The sequence below is a fragment of the Orbicella faveolata genome, unplaced genomic scaffold, assembly GCF_042242905.1.
Source record: "Orbicella faveolata isolate gen_17 unplaced genomic scaffold, um_ofav_v1 contig_24, whole genome shotgun sequence".
NCBI classification, from domain to species: domain Eukaryota; kingdom Metazoa; phylum Cnidaria; class Anthozoa; order Scleractinia; family Merulinidae; genus Orbicella; species Orbicella faveolata.
Genome location: NW_028301552.1, coordinates 25,593,352 through 25,618,847, shown reverse-complemented (window position 1 = coordinate 25,618,847; position 25,496 = coordinate 25,593,352). Strand labels below are relative to the sequence as shown.

The window sequence follows — 25,496 nt, the reverse complement described above, 5'->3', positions numbered from 1 at the left end:
ATTCGCTACGCCAAATTTATACACGTTATTCTTTGTTTCATAATCAGCCTTAGTGAAAATTTGCTTAGTGAACGGGAAATCCCTGTGTAACTGCCTCTCTCCACCACCCAGACCGCCCTGTTCCACCACACATACAGGTAATTTTATTTTAAGTAATAATAAAAAAAAATCTGTTTTTCAGTCAGTGTTTTTTATTTATTTCAACCCATCCTAGTCGTAACTATTACACAGATTCATCTAAAACTTTCATGCCATAAATGCTGAGTAAGTTTTTCCAAACTTGACCTTTAAATGGCTGAACACAATTCTGTTTTATAGTTCTCATTTAAAATGGAACCTTTTCCTTAAGGCACACGTAGCATAAAACGGAACACTTCAAAATATATAGATTAAGAAGCATGTGCCTTAATTCCGTGCACAAATATTTTTTTCCAGACTCTGTATAAGACCTTTGCTTTTGTACCCTTCGCAGCAAGAAAGCTTAACATTTAACTATTGTTCACGCTGATCTCAAGATGACAACAGCCTGCTAAATTTAAATGTAAATTCCAAATCTACGATGAGTTGTCTGTACCATATTTATAGAAATTAATTTAAAGTCAGCCAACTTGGCTGAGTAAAAACATCTTAATCTAACTTTCTGAAAACTGGAAATTGCTTTGTTGGAAAGCAACTTAGCATTGGAGACAAGAAAAAAGCGTATACAACTTTTACATACAAAAACAAACTGAGGGAAAATTGACCTTGCAATTGTGTTTACTGGTATCTTATTTGTAATGTTTACTTGAAGCAGCCAAAAAATAGAGCTTTATTATTTACTGTTGCCAGTGCTGGAAATAATTTTCCTTTTTTAACAGGACATGTGTCCTTTCACATCTTCATTTAGTTGAAAAACTTATCATTTTTACCGGACATAAATTAGCATAATTTGATTAGTATAAACAATGATAGCATAGTGAATTTCATTAGCATAAACATTTACAACACAAATCATTCAAAACTTATGTTGAATGTTTTAGAAGCAAAGATAGTTCACTATGTTTTTCTGGAAGGACAGAACGTCTGAGAAAATAACCGTAACTGATCGTCAACACTGAGGAATGAGGAAATGTAGTCGTCATTGTGGCGTCTAAACCAGAGATTTTGGTGGCCAAAGATGAAATGTTAGCCGCGTTGGCAACCGTATTGGTCGCAATTTCGATCCCCTAAACAATGCATCTAACTCAATTTTATGGATGGACAATAACTTCAAAGAAAAAAGGCAAAATGTGTTCAATAAATGTCTGGACATTGTGTGTGATCATAATCCAAATTTGGTCGGACAAGGTCCAATGATGGACTGTTATTTCCAGCACTGGTTTCTCTTTTTTAATTGGTAAATGTAATTCCAAAAATCAAGGGAAAGGAAAAATTTCTTCCTTAATATTAACAATAAATCTTGTAAATAAAATTGAAAGCAAATGGTAATACATTTCAGACAAAACAATATAAATTTATGCGCAGATATTGGATTTTGCTCTTTGCTCCTTAGAACAATTCAATCACATGTGATTGCATATATGTTACTCCAATGTTTTTCACTGTTCTTTTTTTGATTTTTTTCTTTGAGAACCTGTTCTCTTATCCTTCTTCCTTTTCCTGACATTTGTTGTGTGAGCTTGCTGTTCTTCCTTGACTCCTTTACCTTTCATTTCTTCTTCAACTTGTTCTTGCGCTTCTTTATGTTCTTGTGTTTCTTTGTTTTCTTGCACTTCTTTGTTTTCTTGCACTTCTTTATTTTCTTGTGCTTCTTTGTTTTCTTGCACTTCCTTGTTTTCTTGTTCTTCTTTGTTTTCTTGCACTTCGTTGTTTTCTTGCACTTCTTTGTTTTCTTGTGCTTCTTTGTTTTCTTCCACTTTGTTTTCTCGCACTTCTTTGTTTTCTTGTGCTTCTTTGTTTTCATGCACTTCTTTGTTTTCTTGTGCTTCTTTGTTGTCTTGTATGCAATCATCATCTTGGTTCACACCCTTCTTTACTTTTTTAGATTTTTTTACTTTTTTTTTAGAGGCTTTTCCTTTTTCACGTTTGGTTTCTCTGCTGGCACGTTTTTCCTTTCTTCTTTCCTTCATTCTTTCTTTTACTTTCCATTTTTTTCTGGGCTTTTCTTTTTGTGCTTCATCTGTTGATAATACACATATTTAAGTTCGTAAATGTAGTTGACTTCAGATATTTTGTTTTACATGTAGATTCACACACTTTCACTCTTGATAGAAGTTAAATTGCCTGTTTGCATTACTGTTAACAACGTGGATTATAAAACCATAACAATTTGATATAGCATCCTCCTTGCAATAAGCTTCCCCCTTCTAATATGTGCTTCCCCATGAGTTTGTTTTTATTTATTTTATCATTCAGTGCCTCTGTTACAATAAGTGCCCCTTCCAATTAACACCTTCATGGCAAAAGTGACATTCAAGACACTGACTGTGACATACAAAAGACTGATTATACAAATGTCTGCTTTGATTAGACTGAAGTCAGCTTTTGTGTCTGAGCATAATGTTGAAGATCATTAATGTCAGGGCTCCTTTTGTTACAGTCGTTGAGTTAGAGAATTTTTGATTATCACTGACATAACTTGCATTGATTAATGTTACTGTATATTCATGTTCAAAAAGAAACTAGCATCTTGTCTCCAAAGGTTGCTCTCCATGAAGCCAATGAAAGTAATGTTGTGCTGGCCTGTCACTAAATGGAATCATTACAGGTTTAACATATGTTTTGCATTGGCCTGCCCCACCAGTATCAGCATAAAAATTAATAATAACTCAAATTTTTCTTACCAACAACTGTGGCAGACAATCTTTCTTCTTTGGGTTGAGGTACATTTCCCCTGAAGGAGACCTGCAAGTAAATATAGGGAAGGGAAGTGTGCTGCTCAAAGGACTCATGTGTAACTTGCTTTGGATGATGGAAACTCTAGCTGTTGTATCCATAATTTATGGCAAGTTACACATGAGTCCTTTGAGCAGTACACTTCCCTTCCATATTTTAAACACTTTGTAGATGTCACTTGCATTAACCTGCATATTAGTGTTGTTGTTAATGTTAGAGTTACTGTTAGTGTTATAGGCAAGTACCAGCCATGTGACAACTACAGACTAAAAATAATCCCACACAAATATGCCTCTATCCCATTTTTCCTACTTTTTATGTATAACACACAACTCTTTCAAGTTTCTTTTAATTTTATGATATTCATTGTACCAAATGTTCATAAATTTTTTTTTTTTCTGAAACCGCAAAGATACAGTAGAGTCAATCTTCTCCAAGTATCGTGGCTCTAGAGAGCCTCGTCCCTGGAGAGATACAGTTAGAGTCAGTTTAGTATCGTGGCTCTAGAGAGCCTCGTCCCTGGAGAGATACAGTAGAGTCAGTCTACTCCAAGTATCGTAGCTCTAGAGAGCCTCGTCCCTGGAGAGATACAGTAGAGTCAGTCTACTCCAAGTATCGTTGCTCTAGGGAGCCTCGTCCCTGGAGAGATACAGTAGAGTCAGTCTACTCCAAGTATCGTGGCTCCGGAGAGCCTCGTCCCTGGAGAGATACAGTAGAATCAGTTTACTCCAAGTATCGTGGCTCTAGAGAGCCTCGTCCCTGGAGAGATACAGTAGAGTCAGTTTACTCCAAGTATCGTGGCTCTAGAGAGCCTCGTCCCTGGAGAGATACAGTAGAGTCAGTTTACTCCAAGTATCGTGGCTCTAGAGAGCCTCGTCCCTGGAGAGATACAGTAGAGTCAGTCTACTCCAAGTATCGTGGCTCTAGAGAGCCTCGTCCCTGGAGAGATACAGTATAGTCAGTTTACTCCAAGTATCGTGGCTCTAGAGAGCCTCGTTCCTGGAGAGATACAGTAGAGTCGGTCTACTCCAAGTATCGTGGCTCTAGAAAGCCTCGTCCCTGGAGAGATACAGTAGAGTCAGTCTACTCCAAGTATCGTGGCTCTAGAGAGCCTCGTCCCTGGAGAGATACAGTAGAGTCAGTTTACTCCAAGTATCGTGGCTCTAGAGAGCCTCGTCCTTGGAGAGATACAGTAGAGTCAGTTTACTCCAAGTATCGTGGCTCTAGAGAGCCTCGTCCTTGGAGAGATACAGTAGAGTCAGTCTACTCCAAGTATCGTGGCTCTAGAGAGCCTCGTCCCTGGAGAGATACAGTAGAGTCAGTCTACTCCAAGTATCGTGGCTCTAGAGAGCCTCGTCCTTGGAGAGATACAGTAGAGTCAGTCTACTCCAAGTATCGTGGCTCTAGAGAGCCTCGTCCCTGGAGAGATACAGTAGAGTCAGTCTACTCCAAGTATTGTGGCTCCGGAGAGCCTCGTCCCTGGAGAGATACGGTAGAGTCAGTTTACTCCAAGTATCGTGGCTCTAGAGAGCCTCGTCCCTGGAGAGATACAGTAGAGTCAGTTTACTCCAAGTATCGTGGCTCTGGAGAGCCTCGTCCCTGGAGAGATACAGTAGAATCAGTCTGCTCTAAGTATTGTGGCTCTAGAGAGCCTCGTCCCTGGAGAGATACAGTACAGTCAGTCTGCTCTAAGTATTGTGGCTCTAGAAAGCCTCATCCCTGGAGAGATACAGTAGAGTCAGTCTGCTCTAAGTATTGTGGCTTTAGAGAGCCTCGTCCCTGGAGAGATACAGTAGAGTCAGTCTGCTCTAAGTATTGTGGCTCTAGAAAACCTCGTCCCTGGAGAGATACAGTAGAGTCAGTTTACTCCAAGTATCGTGGCTCTAGAGAGCCTCGTCCCTGGAGAGATACAGTTAGTGTCGGTCTACTCCAAGAGTCGTGACTCTATAGAGAGCCTCGTCCCTGGAGGGAAATAGTAGGGTGGTCAGTTGGTCAAGTGAAGTCAGTATAGTCAGTTTTAGGTCAGGTAAGGTCATTTTTGTCAGGCTTAAGAGCTCATAATGTCCAATAGCAAATTTACAATGATTACAATAGAAGAGTTGTGGTCATACAATCCTTACAATTCCCATTAAGTTACATAAACTTGTCTGTTGCCCGGCCATTATTATTGGTGAAATGCTTATTTTGTTTAATTTATACTTAAACATTTGTCAAAGTTCAGTTTAACAAAGATTTTTAAAATGTTGTTTTTACGATTTTTTAAAATGTTATTTTAGAGTTTAGTTACCTTACCTTTTCTAGTTTTATTTTTCAGTTCAGTTTAACAAATATTTTTTCAATGTTGTTGAGTAATATTTTATAGTTTTAAGTTACTTTACCTTTAAACATCATAAGAGTTTTATTTTTCATTTAGCTCCAGTGTTTCAGGAATTTTTACATGCATTATAGAGGCCTCTTGAGCAGACCTTACATATTTACATGAATAGTTAGCTAATAGAGCTGCAAATATGAGGTTTTGACATGTAATAATATGCATAAGCTGTGCACCATCTTCCCAGTAGGATTTTACACCCCTAAAAATTACTCGCTATTCATGTTAATATTCCCTACCTGGGTAGCCAGAAGTTCTTTGACATCCTCTTCTTCCTACATAGTTTTTAGAAATACAGGATTAAAACTGATATAAATCTCTCTTTTTTTAAAATAAGGTTCAACTTGTGAAACCAGAATACATGCATGAAACACATTTTGTTATATAACTCCCAAATCGGATACATTTCTGATTGGAGGAGGACGGGTCACGTGTCATGGGTCAAAACCCGCTAACTACCTTGGGCGAACAAAACTAATTAATTAAGGCCAAGACAACATGAACTTTTGCCTCACAGAGAGTCAGTTCGAATCATTGAAGCTGTGTCATATTTGTGCATCTGCTGGCGTCAAGGAAGTATTTTTTATGAAGAGATTTTTTTTCCGTCTTTTAGTTGAGAGGTAGAACAAAATACTTAGTGACTGACCCCAAAGGAAATGGTGAGTTTTGTTTCTTGTTGAACACATTGTTCCTCTCGGCTTCGGCTTGGGGTCTATAAGGAACAAAACTCACCATCTCCAGCGGAGGGGGGAGTGGGTTACAATGAAGTGTTTGCAACAATCTTGAAAATGAAATTAGGGTAAGGAGTTTGTGTCCAATCAAAGGTTAAGTCAAAATGAAACTGCTTGCAAAGGAAAACCCATGTTGTTGAATTTTGATCACAGCCTTGTAGTATACCTCTCCAAGCCCATAAAGATTCTCCTTTCCTTAACATTTTGAAACCTCTTGACTATTTTAATCTATGGCCATACCACAGCAACTCTTTTTCTTTTATTAGTACACTGGGGAGGGGGGGGGGGGGGGGAGTGGGATTTCTGGGCTAGCTATCGACACTCCTGCAGTCAGGTATTGTTTGATTGCCTTGGGGAAGCAAATTGCCATCCTCCCAGCACGATGGTCCCCATGTGTCTATGATCCAGTAAGAGATTCAATGAATCATCTTTCATGTTTATTCATACAGCTGTATTCCCCTGGCACTTGGGCTGTACTATATATACAGCAAATGATAAAAACAATTGGTCGTTTCGTTACAGCATGGACCTGCAGCTTGGCTAGGAAGAGGTAATAGTTATCTACAATATCCAAGTGCTCTTTTGATACATGAGCAGTATAAAATTACATTTAACTTGTACATCATGTTGTGTAATTGATATTTCAATATGTACTACTTACTCTCTCGTATATATCCAGAACCTCTTGTTCTGTTATGGGATGTTCATGTAAAATCACTTCCTGTCTTCTTTGAAGGGTGAAGTGCAGTGGTAGAGCTTCAATCGAGCCTGCCCAGTCATACACTTCCTGTCATTCACATAGACCAAAACAGTATTTCAATATAAATATGTATAATATCAAACTAGTAACAAGTGCCAGCAGATTAAAAGGGCAAGGTAAAAAAAAAAATGCGGTACATACATTTGATAAACTTTAAAAGTTGGAAACTCAAATGTGAAAGTGGCTAGAAGCAGAGCTTTGTTTTGCCACAGATTGAAGAGTTTTCAACGTTGACTAAAATGGTTATATCCCTGCATGTGTCTCTTCACACAAATTCTTTTACATTACTGTTCTGGTGGTTTGCTTAAAATACAAATAGTATTGCACATTATGTACATTAATTAAATTTACTGTAGTTTTTCAGTGTATACCTGGAACAAGGCAGTTCTTTTGAACTTGCGGTGAAATTTGAGGTTGCCAAAGCGAAGAATTATGATGTACCCCTTTTGAGGCTCTGGTGGCACACGATTGGCCCTATCCTCTCTTATCTAAGGAGTCGAAAAACATACCGTCATATTTAGTCATCGCATTTGGGGTACAAAATGATATTAGATACAAATGATATTACAAAAATTACTACTACAAATGCAATACATGTAGATAGAAAAAATATTTCAAACAAAATTAACATATATACACCTTTGACCCAATTTTTTGGATTCTAAAGTAATGCTCCTCAATACAATCAATCAAAAACCAAAAATATCCTGTTTCATATGATTCCAACGATTGAAGAACTTTTATTTCTCATGTGTAGCAGGCTTTTTCCCTAGTAAGTTTAGAGTTTGTGTTTGTGGCTGAATCAGTCATGTCAGTTTTTCAATCACCTGTACTTTATTGTTCCCTCCTTCCTAGAATGGCTTATTTCAGTATTTTGTTGACTAGTAGGCCAATTGACCTGAGATGGCCGGCATATCATTATGTATACCTCAAGAGAAATACAGTTTTTAATATTTTTATTTGATACTCTGGGACATACCCTACATGCTTTGGCATCACAGTCTTGATTCAAATGGCATTTCACTGGCGTGGACTGGTCCTTCTGATAAAGCAAAATAATTTAAGCCATTTACAATGAACAGTTGTTGTGTTTTTGGTGGCATAAAAATAGTGACATTGACACAACACTCATGAGTTTTTGCAGAAATGTTTATACCTATATGTAATATATGCCAATTGATGTGAGTTGACACATGAATGTGTATACCTCAAGATAAATACATTGTTTCTCAGTTTTATTTGAAACAAGTTGCCTTACCCTGTAGGTTTTGACATCATAGTCCTCATCAGTATCATCATCTGATTTTCCTGGCATAGACTGTTCCTTCTGATAAAGCAAAAAAAGGAATGCATAATTTTAGAATAAACAATTGTTGTGTTTTGCTGGAATTTATAAAATAGTAACATTAACACAACTGTGAATGTTTATATGTAATATAAAAATCACTGGATTAATAGTTTAGCATTTACCTTCTTGTCACTTGCAAGGGATTGCTTGAGTTCCAACTCCTGCTCTTCTCTTATTTGAACTCTTTCCCTGTCAGAAAAATGCTTTGTTATACCACATGCAGCAGATATAATTTGTCTGTTACACATCAAGAATGTAGAAGCACATTCCTGACTTAACAACAACAACAATAACCGACCCCTTTCAGACAGTTCATATCAGAGACTTGGCTGTTAATGTAACCTAAACAAGGAACACTACATGTCTTTGTGCTAACGAAAAACCTTACACATTTTCAAGAAAGGACTGGGTGGGTGGAAAGACTGATGCTTTCAATGGAAGGAACAAAACTTGAACCCTGAGCACCCGAAATTTTTTTGAGAACATCACTTCTTTTGTGAGCTCAGCCAGAAATTTTTGGTAGAGATTTCAATAACAAGCATTGCAGTAATAGTGAAATGTTCCATATTACAATACCTGGTGATCCCTTGGCTCTACTAAGACTAAATTAAACATGTCCTTGACTGCATATTAAAAGCCGTTATGTGTCTTTGTTATGATTAATGTCTCAAAATTTTGGCAAACAGGCACAATAAGTAAGCATGAGCTTACACTTACCAGCAGGATTTATTTGGTATGCTTACTAGCAGATTTAGCAGGTACAGTGTGTGGTTTGCTACATGACCATTACTGTATTGTAATCTTACCATTCAGTTTTTAGGGCTTGTAGTGATGTTGTCCCTTGTGCTAGGGCATCCCTGACCTCATTAAAGGTGACATTTTTCAGGCTCTCGCCTATGTTAAAAGTTAAATTATGTAAAGGAAACCATACATGTGGAATTAACAACTTAAGCCACTTTCTGGTATTACTAAAAAGAAAAGCTATGAGCATATCATAGTAACTTGAAATGCATGTCCATTTTCCATGTAGCTATAATCTTGTGCAATCTGTTTTCAGCGTTGTGAAAACTGTTTTTTTTTTTTAATTACATATTTCTTTGCATAATTTTCTGCTTGATTGTGTGGAAAATAACTTTCTGTATGTTAATGCACTCAAACTGAATTGTAAGTTAATGTAATTTATTACTAAAATGTGTAACTGCAACTCTTAACAGATGGCCATTAAAGGATAAGGTCACTCCAGAAAGCCTGTTGTCTTTGAATTCACCTATAGCAAGTAAACATTCAGCGTTTCCACCCACCGAAGTTTTAGCCCTTGAAGTGCCTGCTATCCTGAAGAAATTAGTCTTGAAAGATTGGCTTTGGAGGCTGCCATTTTGAAACTGTTTTGGCAGCCAGGCCAGGCATGTTTGGCTCAAAACAGTATGGCTCAAAGGCAGTTAAAAGGCTCTTCGGAAGCTACTTGGACGAAGTCTCCTGAACGGAATGAAAACACAAAAACACGGCCTGGCTGCTGCATACTGTTCCTGAATTTTGGGCTTCTTTGGAGATTAATTTCACAAGGAAAACCTGCACTTTAGAGGCTGAAACTTCGGTGCGTGGCTAACCCTAACACTAACCTTTGACAGAAAAAAATACATTTTTTGGAGTGCCCTTCTCCTCTAAGTGCTACTCACTGAACACAATATGTATCGCATACCAATTATTTAATATTGATGAGAACTTACCAGAAAAACGTTCTACAAGGTTTGGCTTTGATGTTGTGGGTGACAAGATGAAGACCCCTGTTTCCTGGCCCTTGGAGCCAAATTTTTGTAACACTACCAAAAGAAATGTGATCACCAAAAATAAATCAGTTGACCAAAGTTTTTAAAAACAAATTATTTCCAGTCTCCTTTAGAAAGTTTACAAATGAATGTAAATGCTTGTTTCGTGTTTGTATTTGTCAAGTTGAGGATTAACATGCACTTGGCATTACACCTTTTAGCAACCATTGGCACATTTCACATGCATTTCATTGCTGAAAATTATCATAAATATTAACCACATCTAAGAGACATCAATCCTTGCTCCTTTTTCCTATAATTCTACTCTATTCTAAATTAATTAAAACATTTCACTAACATGAAATTTAATAAATAGCAGTAAGCTTATTGAAAAATTAACTTACTCTTTACTTGATAAATACCTTGTCTGCCACTCTTAGATCCTGCTTTAGCGATCCAATAGTAGATGTTTTGAGCATTTCCCAGTAAGCTAAAAAATCTACAGAGAAGAAGAAGAAGAAGAAGAGATTGATATACAAGATGAAAATTCAACACCATTTTTTTTCTTACATTTTAGTGTCTCTTACATTTTCTTTGCTCAGTGATGCTTGATCATATGAATACACTTTGAAAACAACTACAGTGTAATGCCAGACTTTGCCGTTAACTGAGCTTGTGCACCCAAACATGGCAGATAGTTCCTGAATGAAATTTTCATTTACGCGAACGTCAACACTACAACTCCATGACATTTGAAAGCACAGGGTAGAATTTTTTGAATGACTTCTGTTGCAAGCCATTATTGCACACTTTAAAGTCTGTCAGGTCCTCTTGTTTTTTTTTCATATCCTGAAATTTTAATGTCATGTACACACAACAATATACAGTCATGTCTGTTTTGGATACTGTGATAACAGTACAACCCCCTAAAATGTGCAAAAAAAATGATTTTTTTTGTAACTTATTTTTTAAGGGCCACTTGCCTCACCTACCCAGCAATGGAGTTCATACGCTTCTTCAACCACCCCAGCACTACATTAATAGATTTCTGTTATTAAAAGTCTCTTAGTATTGTGTGTCCAACAGACAAAACTAAATGACCTCTGTGGGCCACGTTTTTACCAGGAACTAGGATTTCGCATAATTGAAGCTCTTTTCCCAATATTCTAACCCTTCTAACCCCAGTAGTCCTCCATCCTAGACTCTCGACACAACAAAAGAAATATCCATCTATCAGTGAACTTAAAATTTAAAAAATGATGTTGTTGTTTATCACTTTCATCCAGGAATATGAATGACAAGTAACAGCAAGGGACGAATACATGTACATGTACCTTTGAACATGACGAATGTCATCTCCCTCTTTGAGGATGACCAAGACCATCAGCTGCTGATCAATCCTCCCTTGGTGGCACATCTGGAACCATTTACATGTAAGCAGATTTAAGTTAGAAAAAATCCAATGCTACATGTATGATAAATTTATATTTTAAATATCCATATTTTACATGGAGCTAGCCAAGAGGGTGTGCACAAACTTATTATTTGCAGGTCATTTTGAATAGCAACATCTTTTTTCGACATGAACAATGCCTGACCCAGTTGAAATTTTGTCCACATGACCAGTAACTGTATGGGAATAAATTATTGCGAGTTATTCCAAAGGAAAAAGTTGTGCTTCGCCTACCCTCTTTGTAACATCGCTATAATGTCCAGTTTATTTGGATTACATAGTAAATGACTCTGCTTGTATGCTACATCGGTATTCTTAGCCATTTACCCTTAGCTTACACAGACCTATATTTATGTAGCCTGGCCCATGCAGATTTGATGGGGAATTAAAGTAACCACAACAGTGAGAATCTCGTGATACTTCAATTTTTTTTTTTTTTTCATGTTTATTGGTCTAAACTATCCTGAACCAAACATTGCATTCGAAATTTGAACATTTAAAAAATCAGGCGCTGCGGTTCACATTCTCCAGACAAAACAGAATGTGATTGTTTCGTATTGTTTTTTCAGAGGACAGTATTTATGGTTATCCAAAAAAGGAATCCCTGCACAAAGTTATTGCACTGCTTTGTAATCTGTTTGCTTAGTGACATTCACATTCCCTTTGCTGTTTCGGTTTTCTCAAACTCCCTGATATCACCCTGTTACGGTTGCACGTTTTCAATTTTTGGTGTGATGTTGGCTTATAAGACAACCACAAAGAAAACACAGTCATCTAATTTTAAAGTATCATTTGGTCACAAACCTCGTCAAAAGAGAGATTTAAAAAAAATGGCAAGGGCTGGTGGAGATCGTCATTTGTCAGCTCTCTTTCGCATAAGAGTACCTCCTGCACCCTGTCCAGTTTGTGGGATGGCACTAAAGTAGCAATTTGAAATTATTAAATTGTAGCCTGATAATGACAGTATATGATTTTGTAAAACAATAAAGACTAAGAGATTAATAATTTGATTATCAGATCAAACAATTTAAAAAATGTTGTGCCCTCTTTAAACTGCCGTGTAAGAAAAAAACATTTTTATATCCTTCCACAAGAGGAATAAAATGGATCACTTGTCTTTTGAATTATGAAATGAATGAAGTCCTGACTTGTAAAAGCTTATATACCTGACTGAGTTGTACCTTTCACGTATAAAATAAACTGATATGCTAATAAACATGTATATTTCATTTTCTTTGATTAATTTTTGTTCCATTCTTTAAAAAGTACATTGAACAGTATATTGCGATCAAAATTGGAGTAAAATTTAGCATACCTTTCCCATTTTTCAAATCCACTGCACCGAGAGGACACAGATTCTCCTCAATAGTCCCAGCTAAAAGTTGATTGCATGTAAATGACTTTATTTTTTTGTAAGAAAAAATACAGGGTCTCTACAGACATAATAGAGTTATATTTGTTTCAATTCTTATGACCATACTTGGAAAAAAAGTAGGCGATACAAAATTAATATTAAATGGTAGAATTTGAAAGAAAGAATAATTATGACATCTGTGTGAACTTAGAAATTACAATATACCTGTTTCAAGAGGTTCTGTGCTAGCTGATAGATAATCTAAATGTGGTAAGAGAAAACAATATCACTTAGAACAATGACATTGTTAAAACATTTTTTTCATTGGTGTTAATTTAATTTTTTTATAACAATTTCAAACTCTTTATTATAAATAGACACTCCTTGGAATTTAACCATGAAGAACCTTAAAGGAGAATGTCACTCCCAAAAAGCTAACTTTTTTGTCTTCACCCATACCAAGTAAACATTCAGCAAACTGAAGTTTCAGCCTGTGAAGTGCCTGCTATCCTGATGAAGTTCGACTCGAAAGAAGTGACTCACAGGCTGTCATTTTGAACTGCACTTTTGAACAGGCTAAGTTTATGTGATGTCATTCCATCCGCAACTGACTTTGCATTATTCAAAAGGCCAGCAAGATGTATTTTTTCCACGCAATTATCACCCATTTGGACAAAATCTCTTGTACTTGAAATCACGAAAACGTGGCCTGGCTGCTGAGTACTGTTCAAAATGGTGGCAGCGATGTTGAATTTTGGGCTCCACTGGAGATGAATTTCATAAGGAAAACTGGCACTTTAGAGGCTGAAACTTCGGTGAGTGGCTAAACTTAGTGCAAGGTTTTTATTAGCATTGACCAAAAAAAAAAAAAAATTTCTTGGAGTGACCTTCTGTTTTAAACCACAACACAATTATTCCCATGAGATACCTTGCTGCTGCTCATCAGGGTGTATTTCTACTATCTCCTCATCACTGTCTGCTGAAATGTATGAATAATCAATTCACATCTCATCATAATGACTACTTGTAACCATAGCCTTCCACTCTAGAAAATATATGTAGCCTTGAGCTAAATTGGCAAACAAGTAATTTGTTGATTACTCCAAGGAATGACTTTTATGTGAAAGTCTTGCTACACTTATTTCAGATAAAAATTGTTATTTGTCAAGTAAATATACATTTCCTGTACACAGATCCATAAAATTTAAACAGTAAAAAAAATGCTGTTGTCATCACATGTAAATCAACAAACAAGTCTCTGAGTAAATCGAACTTTACCAAATGAAAAGGCACATGCTTGAGCTGTAGGAGAGGTTGAATAAGGTTGGGTTGTGTTATATTTTCCCTCACGTGCGATTGGTCTTAACACGTCATTTGACTGAATCTGCCCCAGCTAAATCTGGTTAATATCTTAGTGATATTAACTGATTTTCACAACTGCACATGGAGCTCTTGGCATATAGCAGTGTACATGTTTAAGCCATTTATATTTGCTGGTGCCAGTGAATAAACGCTTAACTATGCAAGACAAATTTGGCATGATAACTATGGCTTCTTAACTCTCTTTATCACCCATGTATAGCTGGTCGATAATGGACATCTTAAGATCCATTTGAGTGGAAATTTTCCTACCCATGTAGGGTTGGCGTTTAAATTAAAAAATAGCATTTTCTGGCACTTGCCATGCCTGTAATATATTGTATTGCCGAAACATGGTAGAAATTGTATCAGTAGAGGAGAAAATATGATAACTCTTTAAAGTTCAAGTGTCATATCTTCAAACATTAATAACTGAACAGTAACTTTTTTTTTTCTTTTTGGTTTTTCTTGTCCTTGTTATCATCTGATGGACATACTAAACCAACAAAACATAACAAAGTGAATGGAAAAGTAAGAAGGGTCTCCTCCCCACCCATAAAGAATGACCAGTCCTAAAACATTGAAAGTTCTTTCCAAAGTCCTAAGTCCTTGAAACCTAAACAATCCTTAAGCAGGCATTCATGTAAATCAGTTACATATGTAGAATAAATAAATAAATAAAAGAAACATACATGTAGCATGACAGTTCCAGATCTTGACTCTTACTTCCCTTTCTTTGTGGTGCAGTCAAATTGATTGCTGTGGATGAAGAGGGGAGCAGGGGTTGGGTCAGAGGTGCTGGTGCAGATGATTGAGTGACTGCCGGGGGTATTGTTGCAGTAGATGACAGTGTGACTGGTTGTGCAGATGAGGATGCAAACGTGGATGGCTGTGAGGCTGCGGGTGTTAACAAGGATGCAGATATGGATGGTTGTGTCGAGGATGGTTGTGTGACTGCAGGTGAAGATGATGGTCCAGATGTAGATGGCTGTGTGGTAGGAGGCGAGGTCAGAGCTGAGGTTGTTGCTGGAACAAAAGTGATAATATTCAAATTAAAAAATATACGTATCTCATATATAATTAATTGTATATGGAAGGAAAACTTACAGGTAAAACATTACACTACAGGTTTGTTTTGAAAGGGTCTAGTGGTCCTCTTGAACTAGCATATGAGCAAGTACTTGATAAAGCATGCTTGAATGATCAGCCTATATAAGGATGTCTAGTCAGTCAGTGTTTCATGCTCCTGAAGAAAGAGGACCACCAGGCCCTTTCAAAACAGATCTGTAGTGTAATTTGTTTCAATTTTTTCTTTCATAAACAATTAATGATATAGCTCCATGACTGTAGAGCACTTTGTGACTCAGTGATAAGGTTTTTACGTATCTTATATATATATCTCATAGATCTCATATAAATGCCCAAGGCCTTTCGAGTATGGATTGAGCACAGCGAGGTCCATTTGAAAACTACATAATGGCCAGTATTGCCCAGTACAGCTTAATAGCATTCAAAGTTAGCAAATATTGAATTTTTGAATTGCTGGCTTTTGAAAACAAGAATTACATGGCTCAGGACTGTTTCCATCAATGGGAAAACAATTTTTGGCAGCCATTTGGTAAGTTAGATGCATGCTTTAGTGTTGTAAATGGGAGATGTGAGATGGGATGCACTCTTCAAACAATCAGAGCAAGTGTTTCACTAAAATAACCCATTAGGTAACTACATGTTTTCTACAACTGAAATCATTTTTAATATTAATGTTAATAACACAAAGGCTTCTACAAACCTGGATTGGGTAGCAACAGGAAAATCTTTTTTTTCCTGCAACCGCCAAAGAGGTTCATTATTTGGGCACCATTTTGCATGCCAGTTGCCACCGTCTTCATGGCATGCCCTCGCTCATAGGAAGTAATAAATTCTAGACTGGATGAATGAAATATTGAGGACACAGTCAGTGCACCAACTATACCCAGTGATTTCCCCATACTATAATATAACTAATTTGGTGCTTGAAAGTTCAAGTCTTGAAAAAAAATTAATAACAGTAGTTTGCATGTTTTTGTTAAGTTAATAATTTAATGTTTATAAAACAGGGTTTTGCAGTCGTTTTGTATTAAATGATCGCTATTATCTTTTTAAAAAATCCAAATTTATAAAAGCCTGAAATATACTGTAACTTTGGTAATGGAACTGGATGGAACTTTTTTTAAACGTGTGAGTTGCAAGCTGAAGGGTTTTTTTAGTTTATTTCTTTTTCACTTTTCCTTCTTTCTTTTTTTTTTTTTTTTCCTTAAACATTTACCAAAAGGCAGCGTTTGCCGTTGAGATACGCTAGATGACTTAATAGCTGTATTCCCTTGCAACTTATTCATTATTACAGGGGGGGCGCAGCGGTAAGGATTCACTCAGAGAATATGGCAAGTACAACAATGGCCGCCCTTACTCGAAAGCAATCACGCAAAATACTAGTACTCATTTAACCTCTCAGACTACTCTTGCTCCCAAAGCTCCGTCACGTGACATCACGTCCTCTTGCATAAGTCCACAAAAATATTAAGAAATAAGCAAGGTATTTTTTTCATAGATTTCTTAAGTATCTCGAAATGATATTTTTCGGTCTTCCATGGCGCGCGCCTTTTTTTTCTAAATTCCCTCGCAGGCCTCGCGCTAGGCTCGATTACCGGCCGCCGTTCGAGAAAGGATCCCGCGCTACTCCCCCAAACGTGGACCGGACTCGAGAAAACGGCGGAAGTCGAGCCTACAGTAGTCTCGCCCACGAGACAGGTAAAGGCTCTTGCCCACTGATCGCCAATCTGGCAATTCTCAGTCTATAAGGCCACTCCCCACCCCATATCAAAACAGAGAGATTACAAAGAAAAATTCTGCCTCTATTTAAAGAAAGTATTCTCCTGAATATAAGAATTGCTATTTACCGGGATTGTTACATCGTGCTTGAGGGTTTTTGGAGGCTTTACCCGCATGTTTCACTAATGCTCGCGTCGCTGCTGGGCGCGCACAATGTTTTGGACATCGAGATCAAATCACTCTGACAAGTAACACTTTCACTGAATTGGGTTTATTAATCTATTGCTGGTTTTCAGTGTCACGCAATTCAAACTAGATCAAAATAAAAATCAAAACCCGGCAATAGATAAAGTCCAGATTCTGGGAAATGAAAGAATGTAAATATGCAAAGACTCTCGCAAAAATTTGGGCACAGCAATTTTTCTTATGCGAGATATGCGGAGAAATTTATACCTAAATTTATAGAGATTTGTAAGGAGACGCCATGCTGGTGCCAATCGGTACGGGCACCAACATGGCGGCTGGAAACCAACAGAAACATTTGTCACTGAGTTTTGCTACAAAAGCGTGAATTTATCCCTCGAGGAACTCTAAAACGTTTAAATAATACTTTTTCTAAGACATGCACTGTTCAGATAGCCAAGTTCCCCGAAATAAGTAACTTTTAACCATCATGACATGTAACTGCCGCGTCACGCAAAAGCTTAGAAATTCAAGCGTAGTGTATCACAAAACCAAGAATCCATTAGGAGCGAAAATTTGTATGAATATTAGTTTTCAGCTGCTCTTTTACATCATTTAAATACAATTTCAGGAAGATCAATAACTTTGTAGTTCGAATTTTGGTGACGTCACGTGAAAACTAGCTATAGATACAAAAATAAAACTACATTAAATGCCGTTTAATCACGATTAGTCTCAATCTTCTGCATTCAACAAAATCACCCTTCGGCTTTCCTTTTGTCTGTTTTAAGAAACCCCGAAACACCAATCCAGTTGCACCCCGGTTATTCGCACTTGGTTCTTTCTAATTCCCTGTTATTTCAAAATCTAAACCATTTCCCTCGGATTTGCCCTTTGGTAATTTACTGTCGGCTATTTCCAATAATTCCTTTCGTTTCCCCTTTCGAAATAGCTGGGTTCCGCTGTATTTTAAAACTATAACATGTAGAGAAGTATGATTTTTTGCGGGAGCGTTCTTGCTGTGCAGAACTGTCAAGTACCTACAAACACATGTATTGCATCCAGAGCTAGTTAACCTAGTAAAAGTCAAACTCACCTACTAAGCTCTTTCCCGGCCAGTGATGGAAAGGTTCTGACAAGGATGTCGCCGATCTCAGTGTCTGTGTTGTTCTTTGTGAAAGAGATGTCACCAACACGCCTCGCGTTTGTAAGCCTGCTCATTTCGGCAATATTTGGCACTGCATTCCGTCTTTTTTCCAAAAAAATAACAGTCCTTTGGAATGCGCGATTACTATGACTCATTTTGTGGGATAAATCGCACACACGCAGCTTCAATCTCTTAGTAACTTTGATGTAAACACGAAAGCACACTGAAAGGCACGCTGCTCTAATTCGCACGCGTGTAGGTATTGTACCAATCGCACCCAGGGGACAAGAAAACTGATGCCACTTTCGATCACTTACGTGCTACAAAAGAATAATGAGCAGTAATTGGTTTTTTGAACTGACACTTTGCACCTTGATTCAGGAAACAAATTATGCTACAGGGAGGTTTTGCACTATCTGAAAACAGGAGCGGAAAGCAGGAATTTAAATTATTAGCGCGAGCGGGATTTCGTGTTTCTACGAAGTTGGGATGCGAGATTTACATGGGGAATAGGGCAGGATACGGGATTTCAATTCTTACTTGACTTCATAAATCGACCAGCGCAAAAACTGCTAACTGGACGGTAAAAATAAATTTGTTGTATTGTCGCTGGGGCGGTATGGCATTAACAAATGGATGCCGCTGTTTTCTTTGCTTTGTTGTCGAATTACCTGTTTCTTTTGATTTCCTATAGATGCTCTGGTTATTAAGTAAGACGCTCTTTTGCTGCCAAATTACGAATTGGCATAATCTTTGGGGGAATGTTTTTTAACGCAACCTAGATTTTCCGACAGAAGATGCACGTGAAGATTTTCCGCTACTTTTGACACTTTTGCAAGAAAAAGTGTTTTTTTTTTTCTTTTGGTTACTGAAAGTTAGGTATACGATTTAGGTGCGGCATTTCATCCTTGTGAGAGCGTTTGCGCCAGCAAAAATGTGGGCACATGACAATGAATAGCAGTGAGACACTGACTACTAATAATAGGTGAAAAGAAAAACAAGCGCCATTTTCTTTGTGTGATTGTTTTCCGTAAATTTTTTGGCTATTTCGCTCAAGTCAAACTAGGTCCTTCTTTAATTAAAGTTAAGTTCGAAGCATTTAATAGGTCTGGAAATTACTTTAAAAAAAAAAATCAGATAGACATAGCAGCTTCTCCGCGGACATCACAGTATGATACATAACAAGTCGTTTCATGCACTGCAGAAACAAAAGGCATTGTTTCTAAAACAAAGGGACATTCATCATGGGAGATGTCAATCTGTTGCGATACGCTTTGGCTAGAACTCAGAAAGTGGAAACAAGTAAAATTACAATATTCTTTTGGACTGCGCAGCACATGATCTGTGCCCACTTCATCTTCGCAACAAACTCTTTCGCGGATATTTTAATAGTTTTTCACAAGTGTTGATGTCACCCAAGCCGCTATGATTGAATTCAAGCTATTGTCAGTTATCAGTCTTCGACCGGGTTCTTTTGTGACGAAGACTCTTCGTCACAATGGAAATAATAGTCTTTTGATCAGACACGCGCGCGACTAAACGCATTGAAGCTCGGTAGTGACTGTCGGCCATTCCTCTACTAAGCGGCGGATTTTTCCAACATGTCTGGGTTAAGCAATTTTAACTGCGAGATTGTTAAAATTGTCAGAAATGGAGAAGAATCGGAAGGCTCAGAAGATGAAGTGGACCATAGTCTGCTATGCCCAGTATGGTGAGAAATTCCAGCCTTACAACCTTTCTCTTGTTTTGCTGTTGTCGAAATTGTTTTGTTTTGATTTTAATTTGCCTTTGCGCGATATGTCCGTCCGACCGCCGCAAACACAGAGAGTACTGTATCTTTGCTTGGAAATATCAAGTCGTAGTTTGTAGAGGTCTAGTGTTTTCAACGGCAACAGACTTGTACCATTGCTTAATTTTGCGGGTCAGGTTCGCGCTTCGTTCGTTCTGCATAATCAAAATTAGCCTGGGAACAGGCTCGCCTAATTTTTTTCCTCTCCTCGCCGGGAGCCTGTCCGCAGGCTATATCAAACTGTCCATATAAGAGGGTGAACAGGTCTCGGAGAGAGCGCAGATTGCGAACTTCAGTGGTTAATTAGGGGTGGCAAATGGTAAATGCGAGACTGCGAGACGGCGTTTTTCTGTGCGAGCCCGAGACATTTTGGCGTTGTATACTGCGAGACCGAGATTTCAAAGTGTTGAGTGCGAGCGCGAGGAGTTCAGATTCTTCGAGCTCCAGATTTAGTTGATAGCTATAAGAATGAGTTAGAATGTGCTCAGGCCCGAGATTTGAATTGTGTGATACTAATCAAGTGTTTCGCCTTGTGGACGAGGGCGAGGGGATGTGAATGTGGGTAAATAAATACGCTGATCCATGGCCTTTTTTTTTGGAAATCCCTCCATAAACAGATATTGCTCAAGGCCGGAACCGCATTGTTTTACAACTTTTTACCACTTAGTTTATAAGAATATCGAGAACGAAATTTGCGAGATTTTAAGAATAATTTAAGAATAGATCCGAGGCTGGTTTTTGACTTAATAGGTTATACGTTTCGATCGTTTGGGTCTACGAGCAGTCGCTCTTTCGCTTAGTCCGTCGTGTGTGACGCGATAGAATACCGCGAGAAAACAATGTCCGCGCGGAATCCTGGGGGCGAGAAGCGCACGACGGGCTAAGCGAAAGAGGGACTTCTCGTATTCTAGTCTTTTGTTCCTAAAATTCGATGTGATTTCGTAGGTTTTATTAACTTTATAGCATTATTTGGTTGTTGTGTTTGTCATAGCCTTGCCGTCCTTCTATTTGTTCTTCTCCTCCTCTATTTCAACATTCGATTCTCACTCCCTCTTTTGCCATTTTCTCCCAGCAAGGAGTTGATGAATGAGCCTGTCTCGTTGTCCTGTGGACATAGTGCATGCAAGGCCTGTTTACTGGAGAGTATCGCAAATCAAAGAAAAACCTGTCCCCTCTGCCGTGTGATTCTTGACGCCTCCAATTTAAATCCGAATATCGCTGTAAAAGCGATGATATCCAAAATTAATGTGCGCTGCACAAATGGCGACTGCTCATGGACTGGGCAGCATAGCGATAAAGAAAGGCACTGTGACACCTGCCCGTTTATGTTAGTGGAGTGCCCAAATGGTTGTATCGGGAACCGACAGCGCTCTGCATTGGACGAGCACCTGGCGGCATGCCCTTATGAAAAGGTTTCATGCATGTTCTGTAGTGTGGGAGTACCGAGATTTCATCTCGACGTTCACGTGGAAAACTGTGCGCAAGGCCCTCTGCTATGTCCGCTTCAGTGCGGAGAGAGATTACCGAGGTAAGTTTAACTGTACACTGGAGGCAAGGTCATTCTCATTTCTCGAAGCTAACTACGGATGTAATAAAAGTTAGAATAAAATGCTCAGTAAACAATCTCTTTCAGACCAGACTGCGAATTAGTTCAAATATTTGACAAAAGTATCACGATAGCCGCTACTGGTGTTTTTACAATAACTGCAGAAATTCTCGCGCGCTGATTGGCTAATTTTCATTGTCAATATACGGACAGACGCGTGATTTTTGATTTATACGATGCGTCAACGAGCGAGAGCGGACGATTTGACAATTTCTTATCGTAAAAAATAAATTGAAGTCAGTTTTTCATGCGTCGGTCCTATTATGGACAATGAATTTCGTCATAACATTGCTAAAGTAGTCTGCGGATCCAGGAGACGATAGCCGAATGGCTCCACAGCTACTTTGACCAAGTTATGACGAAATTCTTAATCAGAAAAAGAACAGACGTATAAAAAACTGTCGTCAATTTGTTAAATTGAACAAATTCGTTTGCCTGTTTACAGATCACAGATCCACTTGCACCTCGGTGACTGTCCTAGGCGTGTAGTTAAATGTGATGTCAAGGGTTGCAACAATTATTACGCTCTTGGTGGTAAATACGAACATGATCGTCAATACCAAGAATGTCATCAGGTGATGCTGAAGAACGAAGTGGAGAAATTAAAAAGCAAGATATTCAGCAAGGTACGTGACCTTAGGTTGGCTATAGATCATTTATTGAATCGACTCAGTGCCCCATTAATCTCTGTAAACGTCTAAGAGTTATAATCTAGATATTTTACATGAGCAAATGTCTATGAAGGTTGAATTCAAATTCGGCTGTGATAACTTCCGTTAGGGTAATAGGCCTTTTGCAATAGTTGGTCAGGTGACGTGCTTTCCAAGAGAACGCACTGATTTAGTCACTGGCAATGCATGATGTTATCAAGATGGAAAGAACATTTACATATAAGCTAACATGCATATTTTCAGGTTTGGATTCCTTTAAGTTTCGTGGAAGTTCGAAATCAGAAGGATTTGTATGTGTACCATTGTTTAATTGGTCAAAACATGAGTGTTCTGGCTATTCAGACCACACTCTTTACTTTGCTGAAATCCATTTAGCTCTACATGTAGCTAAAAGTTTAGAAATTATGGATTTACATGTAGTAGCAGGGCAATATACGCCGGCTGATGATAAACCAGTCAATGAATATTGAAATGACTTACGCCAGTTTATTTTAATGATTTATAGGCCGAAGAAAAAGTGGAAAGAGTTCTCCGCAAAAGAAAGAGTTATAAGTGGACATTGAGTCTGGTTGACCTTCCGGCGGGCAAAACGCGGCAAGTCCTCACTTCAGCTTTGACCGCAGTATGTTCAGATGCATTTGGTTGAGAACAGCCACGCCCCAAAAGATGGTTATAGAACAGCTGGTCTGTTCTACACCGCTCACTGTCTCGGCAAGGTAAGGCTCATTTTAGCCGAGTAGTGATTTATCTGCAAACAGACAGACAGACATACGTACAAACTTTATCGAAGCTCTCAAATTGCAAATTGACGCTTGAAGTTCTTGGGGCATGATGTGTGGTGCAAGGAAGGGGAGCAAACAAGTTCATAATTGTCCAAGTGGGCATTGACTAAATCAGTGTTTTTTTGTTCGAGTCTTACTATGAAATGGAACCATTTTATCTCGTATAGTTGTGTACATTTTTAACTATACTCACGCATGTTTTTCTACCCTTCTCAGCAAGTAATTATAAGGGGAACGATTGATTAAGTGAATAATCAAGTTTCTTTTTCTTTCACGTTCTGGTTGGCCATGATGCTAATAACTGCAACGGCATCTCAGTCAGTCGACGGCGATGTAATTATGTAGTTGTGTGTATTTGTAACTGAAGTACAACAAATTGTTTTTCAGATTCGCTTTAATTCGGGATGGCGACGTGCTGAAACGATTCGAAACGCGCTTTCCGGCAATTGTAACCGAAGGGAAGATGATCGGCGCTGAGGTGGACTTCGGTGATCTCATAAATGAGCAAGAAGTAACGTTTAAGGTCACTATCGACATCTATAGCTACATTTAGTTATCTATACTAAGTATCTAAAGTAATCAAAAGTAATTGAGACACCAGACATTATAGTAGCTTACAAATATTGAAGTTACTGTTACGAAGGAAAGAAATGAATAGTTCATGTTTGAAGCGAGAGAAATTAAAGAGGGGCAGCTGATTGGAAGAATTTCATCAGCCGTTTTTTTTAACATTGTCCCAGACGGGAAAATGACTGTGAAATATGTAATGTCTTATTATACTTTAAAAGAGAATTAAGTAATGCTCCATATTGCGAATTACTAGGCTTAAAAAACTCGCGTCCATTCTTTGATGCAATCAGAAATAAAACCAAAACTGATCGTGACTGCTCTATAATTGATGCACTATCTGGATTATAGTCTTTTATCGTACGAAAAAGATTTCATCATGATGACCATTATCACTATTGTAAGAATGAAAATTATGTTAATTGGTATTTGATTTGCCTTTTAAAATTAACATACCTGTCTGAAAAGTAAAATCCCGTTATAGTCACTTCAATGCTGGGCGTATGTGTTAAACTGAAGAAAAAATTGCCTGCTACTCTTACTTTTTAAATGCAATTATTAGTGAATAAAAGTTGTAATGATAAGTTTTGGTGTTAAATGGTGACTTGACTGGGCACTCTTTGGTTGGCATCTTCATTTACATTTCCTTCTGATCAGATCAATGATAGGATCTTTCGCTCTTTTACCAGACATCATAATGTAACTACTCAAAAGGAAATACATGTATAGTACCTGTTTATGTTATTCGCGAGATCCTTGTTATCTCTCTTCTTTTGCGCTTCTTCCCCGGATTGTACCCTCACAACTCTCGACTGTGATTGGTTATGCGCCCACCCATTTGCAATTTATCGACGTGCGATAATGTAGATGTTCAATTACAGGTATCCAATCTGAACCACATCAAATCTGGTACCTAATTAGCTCCGCACTATATTCGCCTGTCAATTGTAAACTTAATGAGATCTCCATCTCTTGTCTCTGTACTGTTTAATGACACTAAAATTTTCACTACAATTAGTTTATCTCAAACTTTTTTGTAACCAAAACAATTAATTGGCAAGAGGACCGTGTAAAATACAATTCACATAGTAATTATTACCAACATTGCCGATTATGAAATTACGGCTGAACCTCCCGTAAGCGACCACCCAAAATGTCAAGCCTAAGCGATCGCTTACGGGAGGTGGTCTCTTATGAGAGTTTAGCCGATACTGGGTCAAAATTTGCTCTCAGGATATGAAAACTGCAGAGACTTAGCCCATGTGTTAAATGTCTTATGCATGTGAGAAGTCAATTTCAAGAGAAAAATTCCGGTACTTGTACTATCCAGCAATCCCGCCAGGAATTCGATAATGTTACAACGCCTCATTATCCATTTTCGACTTGTATTCGTAAAAGCGTCAAAAGCAATGTTTCCGGACAAGACGATCGGCCAATCAACCAACTTAGCAAGTCTGTTGTTTATTCCCGCATTAGTTTTGTTAGTGGCCTGTAGAAAAGAACGTGCGATTTTTTTTTTTTTTTTATGCTTTTCTACTCTTAGTTTTTTTTTTAAGGAACCACTCCAATTAGTGTCCCGCGGATAAAATCTGCGAGATTCTCCTCGCTATGTAACGTTAATGAATACGTCAAAAGATAATACAAAATGAGGTATGAGAATTCTTTCTTTTACTTTGGAGCTATTGTTTTCTCTATTGTCTTGGGTTTTTTGTTTTGGGTTGTCAGTTGTTTTACGTCACTTGGGAGTTTCACAGGTTCACGCCGAACGTAAGCACAATAAAAGCCGCTAAAACATCTTCGTAGTGGTACTTCGCGCTAACTGCGAATAACGCTCTCGTGAGTGAGAAGTCATGAATCTGAATGAATGTATAGATTTGCAACGGGGTCCGCGTATGAACTTGATCCAGTGGTTGCAACGACGTTTCCT

General features: G+C 38.0%; 3 protein-coding genes across 6 annotated transcripts; 1 reads left to right on the top strand and 2 right to left on the bottom strand.

Moving 5' to 3' along the window:
* Nucleotides 1–173: 173 nt before the first annotated feature.
* Nucleotides 174–14,817, bottom strand: LOC110044333 (uncharacterized). 4 transcript variants are annotated; one of them, XM_089291014.1, is made up of 15 exons: nucleotides 14,743–14,817; nucleotides 13,586–13,636; nucleotides 12,883–12,918; nucleotides 11,185–11,267; nucleotides 10,273–10,349; nucleotides 9,812–9,904; nucleotides 8,891–8,978; nucleotides 8,207–8,273; nucleotides 7,995–8,063; nucleotides 7,716–7,778; nucleotides 7,108–7,224; nucleotides 6,638–6,763; nucleotides 5,485–5,520; nucleotides 2,823–2,883; nucleotides 174–2,158 (listed from the first exon to the last, which is right to left on the bottom strand). In XM_089291014.1, the coding sequence occupies exons 2-15, from the start codon at nucleotides 13,598–13,600 to the stop codon at nucleotides 1,578–1,580; spliced, it is 1,512 nt and encodes a 503-aa protein (XP_089147140.1). In that variant the 5' UTR covers nucleotides 13,601–13,636; nucleotides 14,743–14,817; the 3' UTR covers nucleotides 174–1,577. The 4 variants fall into 4 exon arrangements, with proteins under 4 accessions (XP_089147140.1, XP_089147141.1, XP_089147142.1 ...); XM_089291015.1 differs by lacking the exon at nucleotides 14,743–14,817 and having other exon boundaries at nucleotides 12,619–12,918; nucleotides 13,586–14,393; XM_089291016.1 differs by lacking the exons at nucleotides 13,586–13,636; nucleotides 14,743–14,817 and adding an exon at nucleotides 12,108–12,220 and having other exon boundaries at nucleotides 12,619–13,560.
* On the top strand, nucleotides 11,165–23,653 carry LOC110047776 (TNF receptor-associated factor 4-like). Its single transcript, XM_089291018.1, has 6 exons — nucleotides 11,165–11,283; nucleotides 15,423–15,634; nucleotides 21,016–21,471; nucleotides 21,995–22,175; nucleotides 22,726–22,936; nucleotides 23,390–23,653. The coding sequence occupies exons 2-5, from the start codon at nucleotides 15,606–15,608 to the stop codon at nucleotides 22,864–22,866; spliced, it is 807 nt and encodes a 268-aa protein (XP_089147144.1). The 5' UTR covers nucleotides 11,165–11,283; nucleotides 15,423–15,605; the 3' UTR covers nucleotides 22,867–22,936; nucleotides 23,390–23,653.
* On the bottom strand, nucleotides 14,491–16,270 carry LOC149111032 (uncharacterized). Its single transcript, XM_089291019.1, has 2 exons — nucleotides 15,806–16,270; nucleotides 14,491–15,042 (listed from the first exon to the last, which is right to left on the bottom strand). Exons 1-2 carry the CDS (start codon nucleotides 16,002–16,004, stop codon nucleotides 14,669–14,671), a joined length of 573 nt encoding a protein of 190 aa, XP_089147145.1. The 5' UTR covers nucleotides 16,005–16,270; the 3' UTR covers nucleotides 14,491–14,668.
* Nucleotides 23,654–25,496: the final 1,843 nt, after the last annotated feature.

Coding starts and splice junctions, on each gene's coding strand:
- LOC110044333 (XM_089291014.1), bottom strand. Junction 11,268..12,882: donor CACAGAACCTCTTGAAACAG/GTATATTGTAAT, acceptor AAATGGTTCCAG/ATGTGCCACCAAGGGAGGAT. Junction 2,884..5,484: donor AAGAACTTCTGGCTACCCAG/GTAGGGAATATT, acceptor ATTTACTTGCAG/GTCTCCTTCAGGGGAAATGT.
- LOC110047776 (XM_089291018.1), top strand. CDS start 15,606: ATGGGAAAACAATTTTTGGCAGCCATTTG. Junction 15,635..21,015: donor CAATTTTTGGCAGCCATTTG/GTAAGTTAGATG, acceptor ATTTTCTCCCAG/CAAGGAGTTGATGAATGAGC. Junction 21,472..21,994: donor TGCGGAGAGAGATTACCGAG/GTAAGTTTAACT, acceptor GCCTGTTTACAG/ATCACAGATCCACTTGCACC.
- LOC149111032 (XM_089291019.1), bottom strand. CDS start 16,004: ATGGGGAAATCACTGGGTATAGTTGGTGCACTGACTGTGTCCTCAATA. Junction 15,043..15,805: donor CCTGTTGCTACCCAATCCAG/GTTTGTAGAAGC, acceptor CTTTTGTTCCAG/CAACAACCTCAGCTCTGACC.